Raw genomic sequence first — 18,967 nt, 5'->3', positions numbered from 1 at the left:
GACTCATCAGTCATGCCCACTTGATCATAGAAATTTTATGATGATTTCATGCACCACTAATTCTAACTTAAGTTGTTATACGACATGGATGAACTATAACTATAATTTAATGAACAACTCTCATGAAAGATTCAAAAATACAGTTGTGAAAAGGTCTACCTCTAACCATGAAAATCAATGATGCAAAACATATTAATATTATTATAATATTGACAGTAATGATAAAAAAAAATCACTAAAAATATTAATTTCAAATAAAATATATAACTTGAATGGAAAAATATTAATCAAATTATTTATTAATTATAAAGTACTATAAATAAAGGGTTTTAATTTAATCATAAAAATTATTTTAAAGTATTCCAAATTTTAGTTATAAATATTAATAAAATATCATACAAATATCCATAAAATTGAAAAGCGTAGTACACGTACTTATACAATTTTTTGAACAATTACTCAAGCTCAAATTTAAATACTTTTTATTTATTATAGATGGTTTTTATGAATACTCGTTAAATTTAGATGCAGCTATAAACCCCAAATCCTAACCCATGTAAACTAGGGTAAACAAAGTTCAAAGACACAAGAAGTCTACAATTAAGAAAGCCTATGTTCCATGGCTCAATAGATTATAAGGGCCAATCTGTTGGTCAATCTACTTAAAAAATTCTTAATTTGGTCAAAATAGAATCATAAATATATAGGAAAACAACTCAATAAATAGATTGAATATATCGGCGAAGAATACTTCACACTCTAAAAGAGATTCTAGTTCACTCAAATGAATAATCAATTAATAAAGTAACTGCATCGAATTATTTAACAATTCTCTACATGCTATTCCATTTCTCACAAGTCAATACAATCACAAGGAATCAATATCCAAATAAAGAAAGAGAAGCCCCTATGCTAAACAAAAAAACTATAATCCAAATTGCGCTTATAAAGTGCAGTGGCAATTCCACCAAGTTTGTTAATAAGAAATATATATAGCAACCAATATTTCACAAGGAATCATTTTCAGCACTGTAATACATAATTGCATCAATTCCAAAAATTTGATGAAAACACTTAATCCCAATTCCAGTAATCAGCATTAATTTAGGGAAGGAGAAGGAAACAGTAGTTCATACCACACAAGTTTCTCCTCATTATACTTCTCAGAAATGGCCATACATTTGGAATAGGTCTTGTTCAAAATTACCAGTCGTGATAATGTGCAAAACAATAAAAAGTCTAGCAGTAATCAATTCAATAAGCAGCAGAAGACACTGATTTCAATTATCAAACTCAAAGATTACCTAATAGTGCCCTTAAATCTCAATAAAACGGAAGGAAAAAGAACCAAATACAATAGACCAAACTGACACGAAGTAAATTACATGACTTTTCTACGGCTAAACAATAGTTGAAGAAATTTTCAGGTTTGCTATGCCTCAACCACAATATTAAGTGCATCTTTCAACAACCTAAATACTCAACAATCGAGCATCCACTCTTGCTCTTTCGATTCGAATTTCGTTCAAAACAGTCAAAGTCAATGACTTTTTTTTTTCATAAATAAAAATACGACAGAGAAATCACTATCAACCAGAACGCTCAGAATTCAATGTCATTTTCTCGGCAACCAGACATTAACAAAGTCAATATATCAAAACCACAGATATAAACACGAGGACATAAAAGAAAATGATAGTTTTAGGGTTTAATGCTAAACGTGCATTCTCCCTACACCTAGTTTAGGGTTTATGATAGCATAAATGTGGATATATTAAAAATATCATTGTGGATATTCATAAGAGCTCATGATTAGTGACTTAATGTTACTGTTTTCAGTACACATAGCTTGTGTCAGCACTTCATCAGGGCCGATCGTATTAGAACTAAAGATCCATTCATCGAAATATTTAAAAACTGTTTATATATATATATATATATATATATTAAAAATAATTCCTATAATTAAAGAAATTATTAAAAGACATCTCACTTTCACGGTACAAAAATTATTTTTCTTCATTGAGTTGGTTGTCCAAAAATAGGATAAAAAAAGGGGGTTGGACAGAATTGTCTCATGGTCAAAAGCTCGTATTTTCAAGTTTCATCTCTACAAAAAATAAAGTACATGCAAAACACATCAAGGGGAGGTATCCCAACATTACATATCTATCTATGCTCTTAACTTGGATTTTGCTGGCCAGAATTGGGATATGTACGAAGAAGCCACGTGTCACGCGGCCAGTGAAGGGCCCCCTAGACCCATTTACACGTGGCTTACGGATTCATGCCCTTACTTTACTTTAGTGGTTAGGCAAATTCAACCAAACCTATATCATGGGAAACACAACACACATTGAAACCCGTAGACAAGTACACATTCTCTCGTGCCTACACTACAGAAAGACAGATTACCTAATAAGCTGAATAAATTATCATGTATAGCAGCTGTGAAGTACTTACGTACTAAGGCACACACTCATCAGTGTAGAATTTGAACTCGAATCCATATATTGATTACCTTTCTCTTCTGTATCCATGCAATGCAAGCCACCCCAGGCTCTCACTGTTCTATTGGGTATGGATCTAAAGATACTCTTCAGAAACTTTCCTGCAATTAAACTCCAACGATAAGAACGTTCTCTTGTTGCCAAATTTAAGTAAAATAGATAATTAATTATCAGTAAAGGGGTTTTGGCAATGACGTGCTTACCAAAGCTTAAACTGTTAATTATGGATCTAGAATGATTTTCATATCTAGTAAAATGATGTACATAGATATTCCAAATGCCTTAATTTTAAGTTTAATTTCTTTTGTTAGGTGAAAGAGGCTGAAAGAAGCCCCCATAATAAACAAGAAAAGTGGATATAAGAACATCCAACAAATAATTAATCTATTTTGCAAATGCGGAATAAGCTTCAAATTTCTTACTAATAGACTATTGTAATGATATGGGAAGTGGAATATAACAAACAAATAAATATGCCAATGATAATGGTAAAGGAAAGTGCTAGGTGTGTTGTATATATCCTATATCACAATCTTCATTTCCTCCCATTTTTTGATGTATTATATTTCTAGCATACTGATCAGCCATAAAATTTCATGTTAGCAGAATTTCTTCAGTTATAAAATTGGCTATCTCCGGCCTCTTTCAATAACTGCAGGTAAATACAGTTAGCATTTAAAATATACTCTGCTTATTGAAGGAACTAGAATCCTTCATATCCAACATGAAATTTCCAATGTGAAATTGACATCGCCTAAATTTATAAACCGAACATGGATAAAAGGCTTGTGTGTAATGCAACAATTTGGAATAATTGAGTCATATAGCACCAATTTCCAATGTGAATTGTTCCATATTTTAATCATTCAGATTTACAAGCGAGATAACCAAAGAGAATTAAAGCCCTAGTTGAATGACTTGATTGCGACATATATGAAAGCATTATCTGCCACCAAATCCACTGCCGAAGTGAAAACATAACAGATTCAGGAGTCAGTATAATAATTGCATCGTGTTGCACCCTTATTAGCACTGCAGTTAGAAGGTATTACCAAGGCATTTGATCCACCATATAATATTGCGACAAGTGGCAAATCACCCAATGTCAATCAATCTCTACGATTCCCTTTTTTCTTTTAATTTATTGGTAATAAATAATAATTAACAATGTTATTTAATAACTTGAATTGCAAGTAAATCACATAAAAAACTGTTAATAAATGTTATTAGATAGTATTTATACTTTATCAATATTTTACTGAAAAAATATATTAATAGTTATTCACTAGACTTATATTTGTTAGTATATATATTATTTAACAAAAAAAAAAGAAGATTACATAGATATATATTAATAAAGAATTTTATTAGTATAGAAAAGTAATACACAGCATTAATGTATCATGAGATCATAATGTTAACATAAACTTACAAATATTTAGTTCAATCTGCCTTTTGATAAAATAAGTCATCAGACTAGTTATTGATACTTGTTTAGTAATGTATGATTAAGTTTGCACACTTTTAGGGCTGTAATTGTATTTTTTAAACTATAAAAGAATTTAACTTTAAGAATGTTTTATTGAAAAATTTAATTAAAAATAATTTCAAAATATTTTGTTTCTTTAGAATATTTTTTTAAAAAAATGCATAAAAAATCCAACATTCTCAATTTAAAATTCTTCAAAATTTTAAAAGAATTTTTCTACTAAATAAAAATACCTCTTAAAAAGTTATGCAAAGGTTTAAATCGACTACATATTTTAAAAATATATAATATCTTATTTTGCTCGATCAATTTCTTGAGATTAAAAATGTATGCATTTAGATGCCAAACTATCTAATATGATATTACTTATTTCATTTGAATTTGAGAATATTCTCATTTAAAATAGAAAGCGCAACCAAGGTATAGATGAAAGTTACAATATGTTAACATGCGCAACCATTTTTTAACAAAATAAATTATGTTATTTTTATTAGTTTCTTTTATTGTTATATACCCAATGAAATTGAGCTCTTTTATGATAAGACTATATGCTAAAATTTATGATCCCGCCCAATAATTTTTTTTTTCATCGTATTCATAAATCTTAAAATCAAATTCAAGACTACATGTTTCAAGAAACTCAAATCCACTTCCCTCAGATTAGTACATTTTTTGTGGGTTTTTTTTATAACTTTTTTTTTTCTTTTATAGATTGCACTCGATCTTTGTGTTAATTTTCAGGCAACAATGAATCATTTTCATTATTGGTCTATAAAAGTACTAACAAGCTGCTAAACTTAAAGTGGCAATTACATCAGTAGTTTTATGTCAAAATTACCCTTCTAAATAGTTCTTAAACTTATAACATAGGGGAGGGGGCTAACTTTATCACCAGAATATGGACCTTATTAAAATTCGTTCTTGATCTAGGTTTCATGGAGTAGGTGGGTCTGGTCTTTATGATTTTAGATTGGCATAATTGACCCTCCGGACAATATTAAGTTTGGATGTGAAACTTTGTTTAATCTTTTTATTCATTTTTATAAGGATTGAAAAGTGTCTTGTACTCCTAATTTTCACTGCTGAAAAAACACTTCACAACCAGAATAGCTCAATTCGATAAATATAAAGTGCTGGATATAAATCATAATTTCTTAGTAGTGATTCGATCGCGCAATCAATTGCAGTTCATGAAAGGACTTGTTGCCAGCTGATATAAGGCTTTTGGAAAAAAATTTCCCTGTAAATTATAAAGAAATTGATTCTAAAATCTGACCGTGTATGCCTGTCATTTTTATTACAAAATTGTCTTCTAGCATGATATTTTACCAGGAAACACACAGTACACACACATATAAATTGAACGAGAAGTGTTTATATATAAAAAATAAAAAAATAAATTATAATTATCATATTTTACTATGAATAATTAAAATTAAAGCATAAAAGTTGTGATATTTTTAAAAAATTATGTAACTTTATAAGTTAATTATGTAATCTTTCATTAACTTTTAATTTTGATTATTTATGTATAGTTGTATAAGCGAAACTTTTCTTCTTCTTTTTTTGTTTCATACAAAAATACAAAATTTACTCCTATAAAGTAAAAAGATATGTAAAGTAATGACTTATTTATCATTTATTAAATTTAAGTATTTTATAAATATAATTAATTTTAAACCAAAAATTGGTAGGTCATTTTTTCTCGCTTTATACATCTCCTATTTTTGCAAAAGTCAAATCTAAAATAACATTTTCACTAAATATATTTCCCATATGTGTGCATGCAAATGAGAGAGGGGTGAATAATTTAATTCTACAGTTTTTTCTTTAATTTTAAGTATGCATATTATCTTTAATACATTTTTAAAAAAAAAAGTAAACTATAGTCTTCATGAATTAATACAGAAGGTATAATTAACAATACAATCCTGTTGTATATAATACGAAATGAATAAAGAATAAAATTCCCTGTTTAATTGGCATCGATTACTTTTGCTAAACGAAAAAAAAAAACGGGAAGTAAAAGATAAACATGGGCAGCTTAGCATTTTAATTAAAATGGTATTGCGACTTTAGAAAAAAAAAAAGTTTACATTGTCTAAATTTGGAAAAATGAATATCAACTTATGCCAAAATAGGCAATTAATGGTTTAAGATCAACAAATTTTAGAATCATGTCTCCACCTGGCACATAAGATAGCTCTTAAATTTAATTAATATTATGTTTCCAAAGTGAAACGATACCTGCAATTTATCATACAAAAAAGGACTATATTCCACTTTCAAATCATAATATAAAACAATTAATACAACCAATGACTGCTTAATTAATTATATGTATCCAACCATGCCACTACCAAAAATTAAGGGGGGGGGGGGGTGTTTTTGGGTCTGGAACTAGAATTTGTGATCTTTTTAAGCAAAGGGTGCGCATGTGCACACATGTCAATCCCTTTTCCCAACAAAAGAGTTCAAATAGAACTTGGAGAAACATAAACTTTCATATGGAGAGAAAAACGGTTTCTAGATAAAGAAGCTCCACCTTCAGGCTCTTTTTTCCAATCTTGGAACTTGGTTTGAATCTGAGTTAAGTTTTATTCTGAAATGACCTTGGGCACTCACAGACTTAATAGTCTCATAGGCAAGTATAGCCTTGAGCATTTATGGTGGAGTTCCTTTAATTATGCCCGGTTCCTCAAGAATCTCTTCCAACAAAATTAAAAGATATACTATGGAAGAGAAAAAAAAAAAGAATCACGCACCCACAAACAGAAAATTGCGTTTTATGTGCATGCAATTAAGGAAGGTTCTCTACGCAAGGCATTCAGCAAAAATTTTGCACGTCCATGGTACTAATGCCTTGTTTGCTATAAAGAAAATAGTAAAATGTGGATGTTCAAGAAGCAAAGCATTTCCTAGAATTTTTGCCTTTTATGCTTTTAGTTTAATAAAACGGCAGAGAGGCTTGACAACTTGCAAAGAGAAAGGACCCACATACACATGATGCTTTTTCTGACCTAAGGTGGGAAGGGAAAAAATCGCTTTTATTGGACCAGAAATTCATTGATCAGTTGTACAACCAATCAAGAACCGATTCCAAGGGACCCATTGTGTGTTTATGAGCAGGGACGTTGAGAGAGAGAAAGGATTTCACATAACATTACTAACATGATTTCAGTAGGAACATCCTAGACTCGGAGGCACTTGTTGAACTGAGCCAAATTAAGAGACAATAAATCAGGAGTGGTGGGAGCCCTGCAAGGCTTCATCTGATTTATTTATAGCCTTTTTTATTTTCACTATTGAAGTTAATAATATTTTCTCTAGATCTAAATTATGCATTGCATCATATTTTAAAGGAGGGGGAAAACCCTCTATACCTTGAAAGATACTTTTAAGACATTATAAATATAGAGCTCACACTCCCTTTCTCACCAGGAATTCTCATTGATTTGTAAACCTTAGTTCCACTAAGCCTTCTTCTCTCTTCTTCTTTGTTCCTCTTATAATGGCAAGAATGCCTTTAGAGCCTCTAATTGTTGGAAGAGTCATAGGAGATGTTCTTGATTCGTTTACCACAAGCATAAAAATGAGTGTGAGCTACAACAACAGGCAAGTCTTCAATGGGCATGAGCTCTTCCCTTCAACTATCAACACCAAGCCCAAGGTTGAGATTGATGGTGCTGATATGAGGTCCTTCTTTACACTGGTAGATATCTACTTTTCCTCCACTCTTCTCATTCATTTTTTAAAAAGGAAAAAAGAAACAAAAAACTTAGGCTGTTTGCCAGTGTGTTTCTTTGTTGTTTTCTGTAATCATGATCACACTGTAAGCATCTTTCATTATGCCCTTCACAAATATTGAATCATTAAGCTAAATGTCTCCCTTTTTCGGTGCAGGTCATGACAGACCCGGATGTTCCTGGCCCTAGTGATCCCTATCTGAGAGAACACTTGCACTGGTACTAAATATGTGGATGATGATAATGATAGCTAGAAACCGCTTATTTCATTTGTTTAAACTTGGTTTAATTACTTATACATTAATACACCTAGTAGCCATTTATTACATAAATGACACACTCATCCCACATAGCTAACATATTCTTTTAACAACTCAACACAAACGAAAATCTTATGATAACAAGTTAATAACAATTTAAAACTAATTAATTTCTATACTTTATCCGTCTTTTGTTTACGTTAGATGTCTGTGTATTTCATGCCTTGTAGAAGTTTTGCAAGATAAAAAAATGCATTCCCAATTCCATCACATTAAATTAGAGAGGTATTTAATTAGTAACACCATGTACCACATGAAGAAGGTGCATACCTTCGTATTCAGTATCAGTTCCATGTTCTACCATGATCCATTCTGAAACAAATTACAATCTCAATGGGTAAAAGGATCTTGAAGTGCCAAACATACACAAAGAAAAGTACATAATTAAGGTAAATTACCCATTCATCATTTCGTAGGTATCTAACAGTGATTTTATTTTTTTTCAAAATATTCTTTTTGCAGGATAGTGACAGATATTCCAGGCACAACAGATGCCACATTTGGTAGGTTCATATATTGATTGATCAACTAGGAAAAATGTATATATATGGGAACTTACTGATCATGAGAGACACTGACTGACTAACTTGATGATCATTAATTTGTAGGCAAAGAGTTGGTGAGTTATGAGATCCCAAAGCCTAATATTGGGATCCATAGGTTTGTGTTTGTCTTGTTCAAGCAAAAACGTAGGCAGTGTGTTACTCCACCATCTTCAAGGGATCACTTCAACACTCGCAATTTTGCAGATGAAAATGACCTTGGCCTTCCTGTGGCTGCTGTCTACTTCAATGCTCAGAGGGAAACGGCTGCAAGAAGACGCTAGCTAGGTAGCTAGTTGGTGCTTGTTACTGCAACCAAAGTAGTATTGAATAAAGAGACCAAGTACAAAGAGTTTCAGTACTAGAAATTGATCCTCACATGTGTCTGAAATAACTTACAGAAAGTGAATCATTTTCTACTTTGACTAGTATGTGCTATGTTTTACTTTCCACCAGATGTGGTACGTTCTGTGTATTTTCGTGTATGCGTATTATTATTACCTTATGGGTACTTTGAGCTTAACTTATATAAAGAAATAAGAGGTTTGGTACGCTATGTCGTTTATTTTCCTTTAATAGTTTAGGGTTTTGCTTCGTTTGTTTCCTTTAGTTGTGTTAGTGGATTTCACTTGGTACCTTCAATTGTTTTATTCTATCTCTTCACAACTAAATTATAACTTTAATATAAAAAATTATATTAATTATAAGTATGGGATTTTCTTGTCATGTTGATTATTTTTCCTCTATTCAGATGCCAAACCTTTCATATTATTACAGTCATATGAGGCCTGCTCACCATATGACATCTGCTTGTAGCTAACTTGATGGATTGACACATCAGGAATACAGTGGTTTCTACTTCCTATAAATCATTTTTTCAGTATTCATTCTATAAAAGAAAATGTCATATGTATTGCTAAGGATTTGACATTGATTTATCTCCATTTAGTATAATATTTATCTAACGAAAATTGCATTATCATTATAAACACTGTAAATTTATCCTATCAAATAATTTCATTGATAAAAAAAATTGTATGCATTATTCTTATTATTAATTATCGTATTATTAACGTAGATTTATAGTATTTATATCAAGAATTCAATTAATATCAAATAAAGACTGTATTAATAAAAACAATCTTAATTAATGTATAATTTTTTTAATATATAACATTTTTTGGTCAATGTTATACATTAGATGGTACGACATGTTATGACAAAGATATCTTCTGGTACTGATACTGCAGAATCGTAATAATGAGATTTGGCAGGCAAATCTTCGCTCTTAATCCAAGTATGAATGAAAAAGAAATAAATACATAAATGATGTATGCACAGTGTTCAGAAGTGTATCGCAGACGTATGTATGCCATCGTTAAGTACGCAATTAATACATCTTGAGTTCAATCTCTCAGGCCGGCAAACTCAAAATCCTTGGCATAATTGAGAAAGACATTCTGGCATGCAATGTTTGTCGTGTCCTTTATATAAGATTTTTCAATTAAATCATAAATTAAGAAAATTATTAAAAATAGTTAATATATAATAACAAAAAAATAGTTAATATATTAGTTTTAAAATTTTAATTACAATATTTTAAGTTTATTTTTAAATAAAATCAAACTCTATTATTATATTAATTATTAAAAATTTAAAAGATTTAACAATAAAATATATATATATATATATATTGTTAGAAAATAATATAATTGTATTTCAAAAAAAATTATTATTTTATTATTTTAATTTCATTGTTATTATTACTAATATTTGCCATTTTATATAATTTTTATAAAATAATTATTATTATTATTATTTATATTTTTAGTTATATCTAACGTTTATGTGAATAATTATATTGGTTTAAGTATTTTACATATTTTAAAAAAATCATATAAGAGAAGGATTGAATTTTTTTAATATATTAATTTTTTGAATTATAAGTTTTAGATTTTATTAGTTTTTGAAAGTCTTATTTTTTCAAATAATAAAAGCCTATTATATTTTGAAAGATTTTTAATTACATTGAAATAATCTTTAAAAATAGTGTTTTACACGTCTCAAGATAAATTATTGATTATTTACTTTGAGTTATATTGAATATATATATATATATATATATATATATATATATATATATATTAAAAATTATATTCAAAAATCAGTAAAAATCTTCAAAAAATTCTTATAAGAGAATTAAAAGAAATATTTGATTAAGTAGACAGTATGTAAAAATGTGAATAAAGATTAAAAAAAAATGAACATAATAAATTAAAAATATCATATCTTTATTTAACGTAAGAAGGTATATATATCCATTACATTATTATACGATAGATAAAAATTAAAAGTGACGTAAACCAATCCAATAATACAATTTTAAAAACGTAACAAAATCAAATTGAAATTACATTGTTTTTTTTTTTTATGGTATTACTCCCTAAATTATACCTTATTATTCTAATATACTTATATGTTTAGTAATTTGATTTAATTTAAATTTATTATTGTAAGTCTCATGTTTTTTATTATATAACTTTTGAATTTTAATCATACATAAATTTTAAGACGTAAATCAGCTAGTGAAGTTTGTTTATCTTAATAAATGCTCTCGAGTGTTGAATCTCTAAAATTATAACTGTGACAAAAAAATATTGCTATAATAATTTTATCTAATTCTACTTGAATTAGTCGGATATATAATATGACTTTCCACTTAAATTATTCTAACTCAATTATATTTAACTTTAGAATTTAATCAATTATATAATAAAATAAAAAGGGCCAATAAATTGAAATAAATTATTCCTTTTCTTCAAAACTAATTCAATCGAATCTACTGATGTATTTAACTAGCACAAAAAAATACAAAATATTTAATAAAAGTATTACTTTATCATACTATAACATCCAATTAATAAACGAGTCACAATTTTCCCACCTTAATTTTAAAGATAATTATAATATATCACATATCACTCTACCTTACTCTGATATTTAATGAATTCACACTTTTATCTTGATTTTAGAAGGGTATAATTTTTCTACATCCTCTATTTTACATCCATTCACACTTTTTTTTTTTCTAATTTCATTATATCATACCATTTATATATATATATATATATAGAGAGAGAGAGAGAGAGAGAGAGAGAGAGAGAGACTCCACTGTGTACACATAAACTATTTATCTTCTCTTTCTTAGCTGGTGGTGTTATTTTTCTAGCTATATAACTTTCCACTTAAATTTGGCCAAGGTTGTAACAACCTCTTTAAAGAGTGAAAGAATATAAAATTATACTAAATTTTTTTACAACCTTTTTTAACAATTCATATTTTTATATATCTTTCTATCTTGTTAACCATCTCATTTCATGCGTCTTTCTTTTCTTTTCCTATCCATCTCTTTATAGTAAGATATGCTGTAAAATTGAATTGTTAAAATCGCATTATGCAAAGGATAATTACCAATGGCACAAAGCTTATGTTTACATAAATAAATATGCTTTTTTTTTTTTTTTTTATGTTTGAACATAATTTTAGTTTCTATAGTCATTTTTAGTTGTTTCGATTACGGTCCTTTATATTTTGATTTTTTCATAAATAATACTTTAACAAGTGAAAACTCCAAAAAATTAACCTAAAATTATATATATATATATATATATATATATAGAGAGAGAGAGAGAGAGAGAGAGAGAGAGTAATGACTAAAATTTTAAAAAGTATTTCAAAGAATTATATTTATAATTTTAGTTATCGTATATTTTCATATACAAGATTTTAGTATCTTTACTTTTAATTACTTATATTTAATCCCCATAGTTTTTAATTATTCAAATTGATTCTTTTATCTCAAATTTTATTTAATAATTAAAAATATATAATATAGATATAATATACCATTGATTTATACAAATTCATAAAAAAAATATTTACATACAACTAATAAATAACTTTATATTTTATACATTTTATTATTTAAATATTTGCTGCATGTTTTACTTTGTTACTTGATATAGATCAATGATTCGTCTCACTTCTACTATGCTAATTTATACAAATCAATGACAAACGTGAGAAATGCTAAAATTTAACGATGGAAAATTTGTAATAATTTGCATTTGACCGTAATTAGCCAACAAACTTGCAATTACACTTCTCTTCAAGCTTGTCAAAACCTAAAAATGAATTCATATACATTACTTGAAGATTGAAGATAATTGAATGCAAATTTTAACATGCTAAGTGGAATGCTAAAAGCTTAAACTCTTCTTACTCTCAACAATCAAGCCAAAAATTTCAGCTCATTATGTTGTTACGAGCTGTGGGTGGCTAACAACAGTGAAACCCCTTCACGGCAAAAACATTTCAACTAGGATAAATAATAACGACTATCCTTAAGGTATGATAAAATTGCACTTGACTCCAGTCTTCCTTCAATATTACAATCCAATTGAAATGAGACTTATGGATCTTCTGTTAGAATATTTAACAATATATTCTGTAATAAATAGGGTTAACTTAGTTTCTATATGATTAAAAAGAAAAATGGCAAACAGCTGATAAATATTATTCGACGATCAGCCACAGGAAGAAAAACAGGGGGCAGAAGGAGGCGTGGATTCACCTTCATATCTCAAAATTTTCCAATCTTCACCAAAGTTTGTTCCATAGTCGAGGATTTAGGCTTTGATTTGGAGTCAACGTAAGTGTCCTCTTTAGCATTGCATGTCTAGTAAGGTGCTATTTTATTTTCAAAATCAATTCCATCGTTCATGAACCCCACTATATATTGGGCTGCAAGTTTGGCAAATTTAATATGGCATCATCTGTTTTTGTGTGTACATAAACAGAATGATTTGCAAAGCCTGCCTTAGAGCAAGGAAAAAACTTCCTCGTGGAGACATTGAATGAAAAAAAACTAGATATATGGCTAATCTAATCAATGGTTACAAACAGAACCCCTCCAGAACATCAATTAGACCAACAAAACCATCCATCATTGAGCCCATTAAGACATGAATACTCGGCGTGGTATTGAGCAGGTGACCTATATCTTTGGTTTTCTCAAGTCATCTGGCAACTTTAAAGAGAAAATAAAGATGCATCTGGCAACTCAACTTCTCCATCCAAATACCACATGCTAGGGCTAACAGCGACCCCATCATTTGAGCATAGCCCAAATTTTTACCCCATCAGCACCTCCCTCTTTCATCAGCATTACCATTTATTTTTGGGTCGACCACATCAAGTATGCTGAATCCTTCTGTCTATCGATCCCACACCCAACCAAAACCAACCCTTCTGCTTATTGCCTTGGGTTAGCCCCATTTTCATACAATCTTGCCAGTCCAAAATCACCTAATCTTCGATTGAGTTCAAAATTTGGCAGCGCATTGGTAGCCTTCACAATTGCATTTGATGAGTTTAGCTACCACTGATGTCACTGACCAACTAATGGCAGAATCATGAGATGAGGTGCAGTGCCTAACGGGGGAAAAATGAAGTTGAAGTGTAATTTTGGCAAATCTAAATGACCCTTTCAATAATGAAAAGAGTTTTAAATACTTAAGAAAATAATCAAGCACTTATCCAAACCAGTGACCATTTTCATAGAAGAGTCAAGAACCCCCATGACCCAAAAGAAGTTTGCATGGTAGAGGAAAAGTAACAAATAAAATTCTAAGTCTAACAGATGCAGACAACAAATTGATCCATAATTCACAGTTAAGCCTCCAACTTAGAGATCTTTATCCACTTGGCCTAACGAAATAATGTAAAATGGAGAAGCACGTTTATTTCAGAATTATGCTATTTGATAGTTTATGGTTTCTACCATATTTTGGGGATCATTATTTATTTTGAGAGATTTTATCTTCAATAAGTTGTTTGTTTTATTGAAAATATGGTCATTAAATGTTCAACTTGATTTCACCGATTTCATAAGATTAAGAATTTATATTTTAGGAAGCTAAAATTTGATTACAAATTTGTATTTCATTATGATTAAGATTTTTCCAGGATTTTGATTATCCTTGGGTTATTATAAACATTCTGCACATGCTTCATGTTATTCAATCTTTAAATACCTTCTACCCAAGAATTCTGTGTTTCGAATTTATGATTGGAAACCATTCGACAAACTTGGGTTGAACTTGTATTTCATTAAATGTATCAGATTCGGGGGTTTCAAATACCATTAACATAATAATACAGTATGACCATTATATTACTAATCCCCCCCCCCCCTCCGGGGTCTCTTTTTACTCAATCCTAGAAACTACAAAGACACATTAACCCCAAATAGTACACAATAACATTTAGGAGGCCTTAAATGTGTGAACTCTTACAAACTACTCAAGTATCTAACCTTGAATGACAGCAATCACAGCACTGATGATTAATATCTACTCAATCTTGTATAACATATTTATTGTTTAAATTGTTAATATAACTTAGTGACTTGATTTGCAATATCCGCTAAATAATAGCATATTATTTGCTGTTTCAACATTGCTCTGTAACAGTTAACAAACAACAAGAGCAACATTGATACTCTTTAATTCATATAACAGCATTTTATACAAAAATCAATAACTGTTATTTGTTCGTATACCACTATTTCTGACAATAGAAACATATACAATGTTGGACAATAATATAGGTCAATGACAGAGCATGGATGTAACGGTACACATGATCTCTAGAGTTCATGGGCAGCAGCACTTCTATCACCAGCTTTGAAATAAAAACTACTTTAGAGAATACTGTGTTGGGAAAGGATATCTTTGTGATAAAATTTGTCTACAATCCTTCACATTTTCAAGTATACCATACTTAGATTTAGGATGCTAAGTAGTGTGAATGGACAGAGACATCCACCCACATAACAAATGGAATCCTCAAAAACAAAGCAGCTATTGAAAAACTGCGCAAGAACTGGTGCCATGAATCTTGAGTTGTAGAGGGTCTGGATTCACTAAGTACAAGGGCAAGCATAATAGAAAGAGATATATGCACAATAATATGAGAAGAGCAAAATTACCAAGCGCACTTCAATAAACTAAGCAAAAATTTTGAGTGATGTGAGAGGAAATAACCGCCCTGCTCATCAGCATCAAAATTTCAATATTTCCACCTAACTTTCTGATAGATGGTTAAAACACAAGGAAATTTCAAATTTGTAGTTTATATAATAAAACTACAATTCATGACATGTGTTTGTCTAAATGTCTAGGGCTACAATTATATTGTAAAATTATAATTCTAAGTCAAATTTCAATTCCATTCTGACACCTACAGCTAATTAGAAGTATTTTGGGCAAGATTAGATTAGGTTTGACTAAAAAAAAATCCACATGTGGCAGTGAGTAGTGACGATGATGGTGGCAATGATCAGTTAGCACACGGATAACTTTGATTGCAAAAGATATTTAAGACAATACAAGTCTCAAACAGCATGGCCAAACTTAAAGTTCCATAGACTTAAAGAAGGCAATCTATAGCTTCTTAAGATGTCACTAAACCACGGTGGATGCTGTGACACTGAGCTGTTATAATTACATGTATTTAGTAAAATCAATCAATCAATCAAAATTGATATACCACATCACCATCAAAGGAAAAAAAATGCATCCCAGAGTTAAATAGTCATTTGTCCAGCACACAAAGTCAAGTTATGCATGATAGAAATCCCCCTACCCAAGCCACATTGCTAAAAGCTAGGACTGCAACGATAAATTTAAGGGCCGAAACTGTTAATCTAATTACAACTAAGATAGGCACAATATTAGCCACTAAATTAATACATCAAAAAGTAAAACCTTCTGATATTATCCAGTTAGACATACAGTTAACTATAACCACAATTACAAACACCATAATCGGGTTAGACCTTGAGAAACATGAGCTAACCTGCTAGAAGCCTAGAAGATCTATGAAAACCTTTCAAAATCATAACAAAAATCTAGTAAACATTATACTTACCACAACACACGCACACACATGTAACCTTGGAATAACTCTTTAAACACAAACATTGAATAAGGGCAATAACTCCATTTTCTATATCATAATATAACAGCAACACAAAATTACAAGGTTCAAAACGCAGGAAGAATTAAACCATAAGCACTGCGATCCAAAACGACATCCCTAGAATATGACGAGCAAGGAAAACAGAGTGTAAATCAAGAAACACGCGTACGCTATCAAGCCGCGATGTTCATCCCCGCCATCGGCGAGCAAGACAACGAGACCCGTCGAAGCCCTCGTCGCCCACAACACGAAAATCGCGGCGATCGAAAGCCGAATGACACCGTCGACCGGTAAGAACAGCGAAAGAGCGGAGAAAATCACCACCGGCAACATGCAGTAACCGACGACACTGGTGCAGGTGTGCAGGTCGAGGTTACCCGCTCGACCGGCTAACATGTTGAAAACGACGTACAAGAAGATGGAAGAGACCACGATCCAACCCAAGATCACACCGAATTGGATTTTCCCTGCGAGTAATTGGAAGAGGCAAAAGGACATGTAGAGGAGAATGGGGCCAGATAGATCCGAATCTTTGTGAACCGTGTGGTTTACCCGTAACGGGTTCAGAACCGATCTGATTTTGCTCCAGATTTGATCTGGGTGGATCCCGAGCTCGTCCAAGAGGGGTTCCTCGTCGTCGAAGTTGGCGGAGCCACCGGCCACGGTGGGGCCGGCGTATATTGGGCCGGAGGAGGTGGATGCTGCCGCGGAACCGATGTCGAAGGACATGAAGGGGATGCCGGCGTTTGGTTGGAACGGTGGAGTAGGTACGCGCCGCTGCTGAATATTTGGGGCTGCGGCGGCCGGGTTTCCTGCTGATGGAAACGCCACCGGCGGAACTTTGAACTCTTTTGCCATGATGAGTTTGAGATCTGGTTGTGGGAACTGGGAAGAGAACTTCGAGGTCAAATTAGGGTTTTGAGAAGGTTCAATCTCTAAAATTTGGGGGCTTTTGTTCTCCGAGTAAAGATAGAGAGGACTGACCACAGCGTTTGGGAGTCTTTCCGTAGGTTCGTCGACGTTTACACTCTAATTACTTCGGGTTTTCTTGTGTAACATTAAAAGTTAATAAATTAGTTTTTTTTTTTTAAATTATAGTATTTTATAATATTAATGTATTTATTTGCATTTAATTTTATAATTTTTAATAAAATATTAGTTTCTTAAAAATACTCTTACACTTTTTTTTAACTTGTATCTCACACACACACACATATATACAAACACATTAATGCCATTTTAAAAAATTTAGTTTTCTGAATGTAACTTGATAATTATTGAAAGAAATATACCTGTAAATAATATGTGCGTGTGAAGAGTACTAACTTCTTTGTTGAAGAAACTTATATGGCAATGGTCTTGAAAAATTTTGGGTATAAATCTTTCTCTGTCTTGCCCTCCATTCAAAAAGCAGTTGAGAAATTAAAATAAATATTTCTTTTGAATTAGGGATAGGACTTAACTCTTTGTGGCAAACTAAATGGTTACCTGGTTTGTTACATTGCAATAAAGTTCTGTATGTTAAACACATTTATGATATCAATTTTAGAATGAAGGATCTTTGGGATGGTTTTGCTTGATATATCAAAACTCTAATGGAAACAATTGATATTCACATTAATCTTAATCTTCCTTACACGTGAGTGTGGAATACAATTTACCAGGCACTTACTCAGCTAAAGCAAGTTATGGCAGGCTTACTACCTCTCAAAATACCACAGCAGAATGGTAGTTGGATTTAGAAAATACATCTTTGGTGCATGGACACTATTCTCCTTATCATAAGTATGCTACCCTTTATCAGGTGCATAACTCAGTTACTTTCACATGACTGGAATGTGATTGTAAAACATGCTCTATGAGAAAGTAATGCTTGTGTTGGTGTCCTTGCTAGTCCTTGCTAATCTAAGAGTTACCCCTCTCATAATTACCACTTGCTTAGGGATTCTCCATCTTCTTTTCTCCTTAACCTCGATGCTGATAGAATTGGTTCCTTGTCTTTGAGATTATAATTTTGTCTTCTAATTTTCCCTACACCTAAAAAAATATATACAAGTGTACTTACATTGACCGGAGAAAATTGAATGTCCACCTTCCCATAGCCGCTTAAAACTCTAAATCTCTTGTAGGAATCTTGTTCCAGGTTGATGATTGTTCCTTATGAAAACAATATTTGTGTCTTTATCAAATAATTTAAACTTTTAAATTGATTATTTTATATTATAATAGCAAATTTATATAATCGATATAATATTGTGATTTAGCATTTGATAAACTTCAAACTCAAGTCATTTTTGTATAAGTAGACGAGTATGTT

The 18,967-nt window shown here is 30.8% G+C and overlaps 2 protein-coding genes across 2 annotated transcripts; one reads left to right on the top strand and one right to left on the bottom strand.

Annotated features, from left to right (window-relative positions):
• The first annotated feature begins 7,510 nt into the window (after window positions 1-7,510).
• Window positions 7,511-17,469, top strand: LOC113861368 (protein TERMINAL FLOWER 1-like). The gene is made up of 5 exons (XM_027494146.1): window positions 7,511-7,711; window positions 7,903-7,964; window positions 8,528-8,568; window positions 8,674-8,871; window positions 17,441-17,469. The coding sequence occupies exons 1-5, from the start codon at window positions 7,511-7,513 to the stop codon at window positions 17,467-17,469; spliced, it is 531 nt and encodes a 176-aa protein (XP_027349947.1).
• LOC113861367 (protein YIPF5 homolog) lies at window positions 15,152-17,684 on the bottom strand. Its single transcript, XM_027494145.1, has one exon. The coding sequence runs from the start codon at window positions 17,506-17,508 to the stop codon at window positions 16,768-16,770; it is 741 nt and encodes a 246-aa protein (XP_027349946.1). The 5' UTR covers window positions 17,509-17,684; the 3' UTR covers window positions 15,152-16,767.
• Window positions 17,685-18,967: the final 1,283 nt, after the last annotated feature.

The sequence above is a fragment of the Abrus precatorius genome, unplaced genomic scaffold (assembly GCF_003935025.1).
Source record: "Abrus precatorius isolate BTA unplaced genomic scaffold, Abrus_2018 Scaffold3, whole genome shotgun sequence".
NCBI lineage: Eukaryota > Viridiplantae > Streptophyta > Magnoliopsida > Fabales > Fabaceae > Abrus > Abrus precatorius.
The sequence above is the reverse complement of the archived record's forward strand: the minus strand, read 5'-3'. Positions and strand labels throughout refer to the sequence as shown.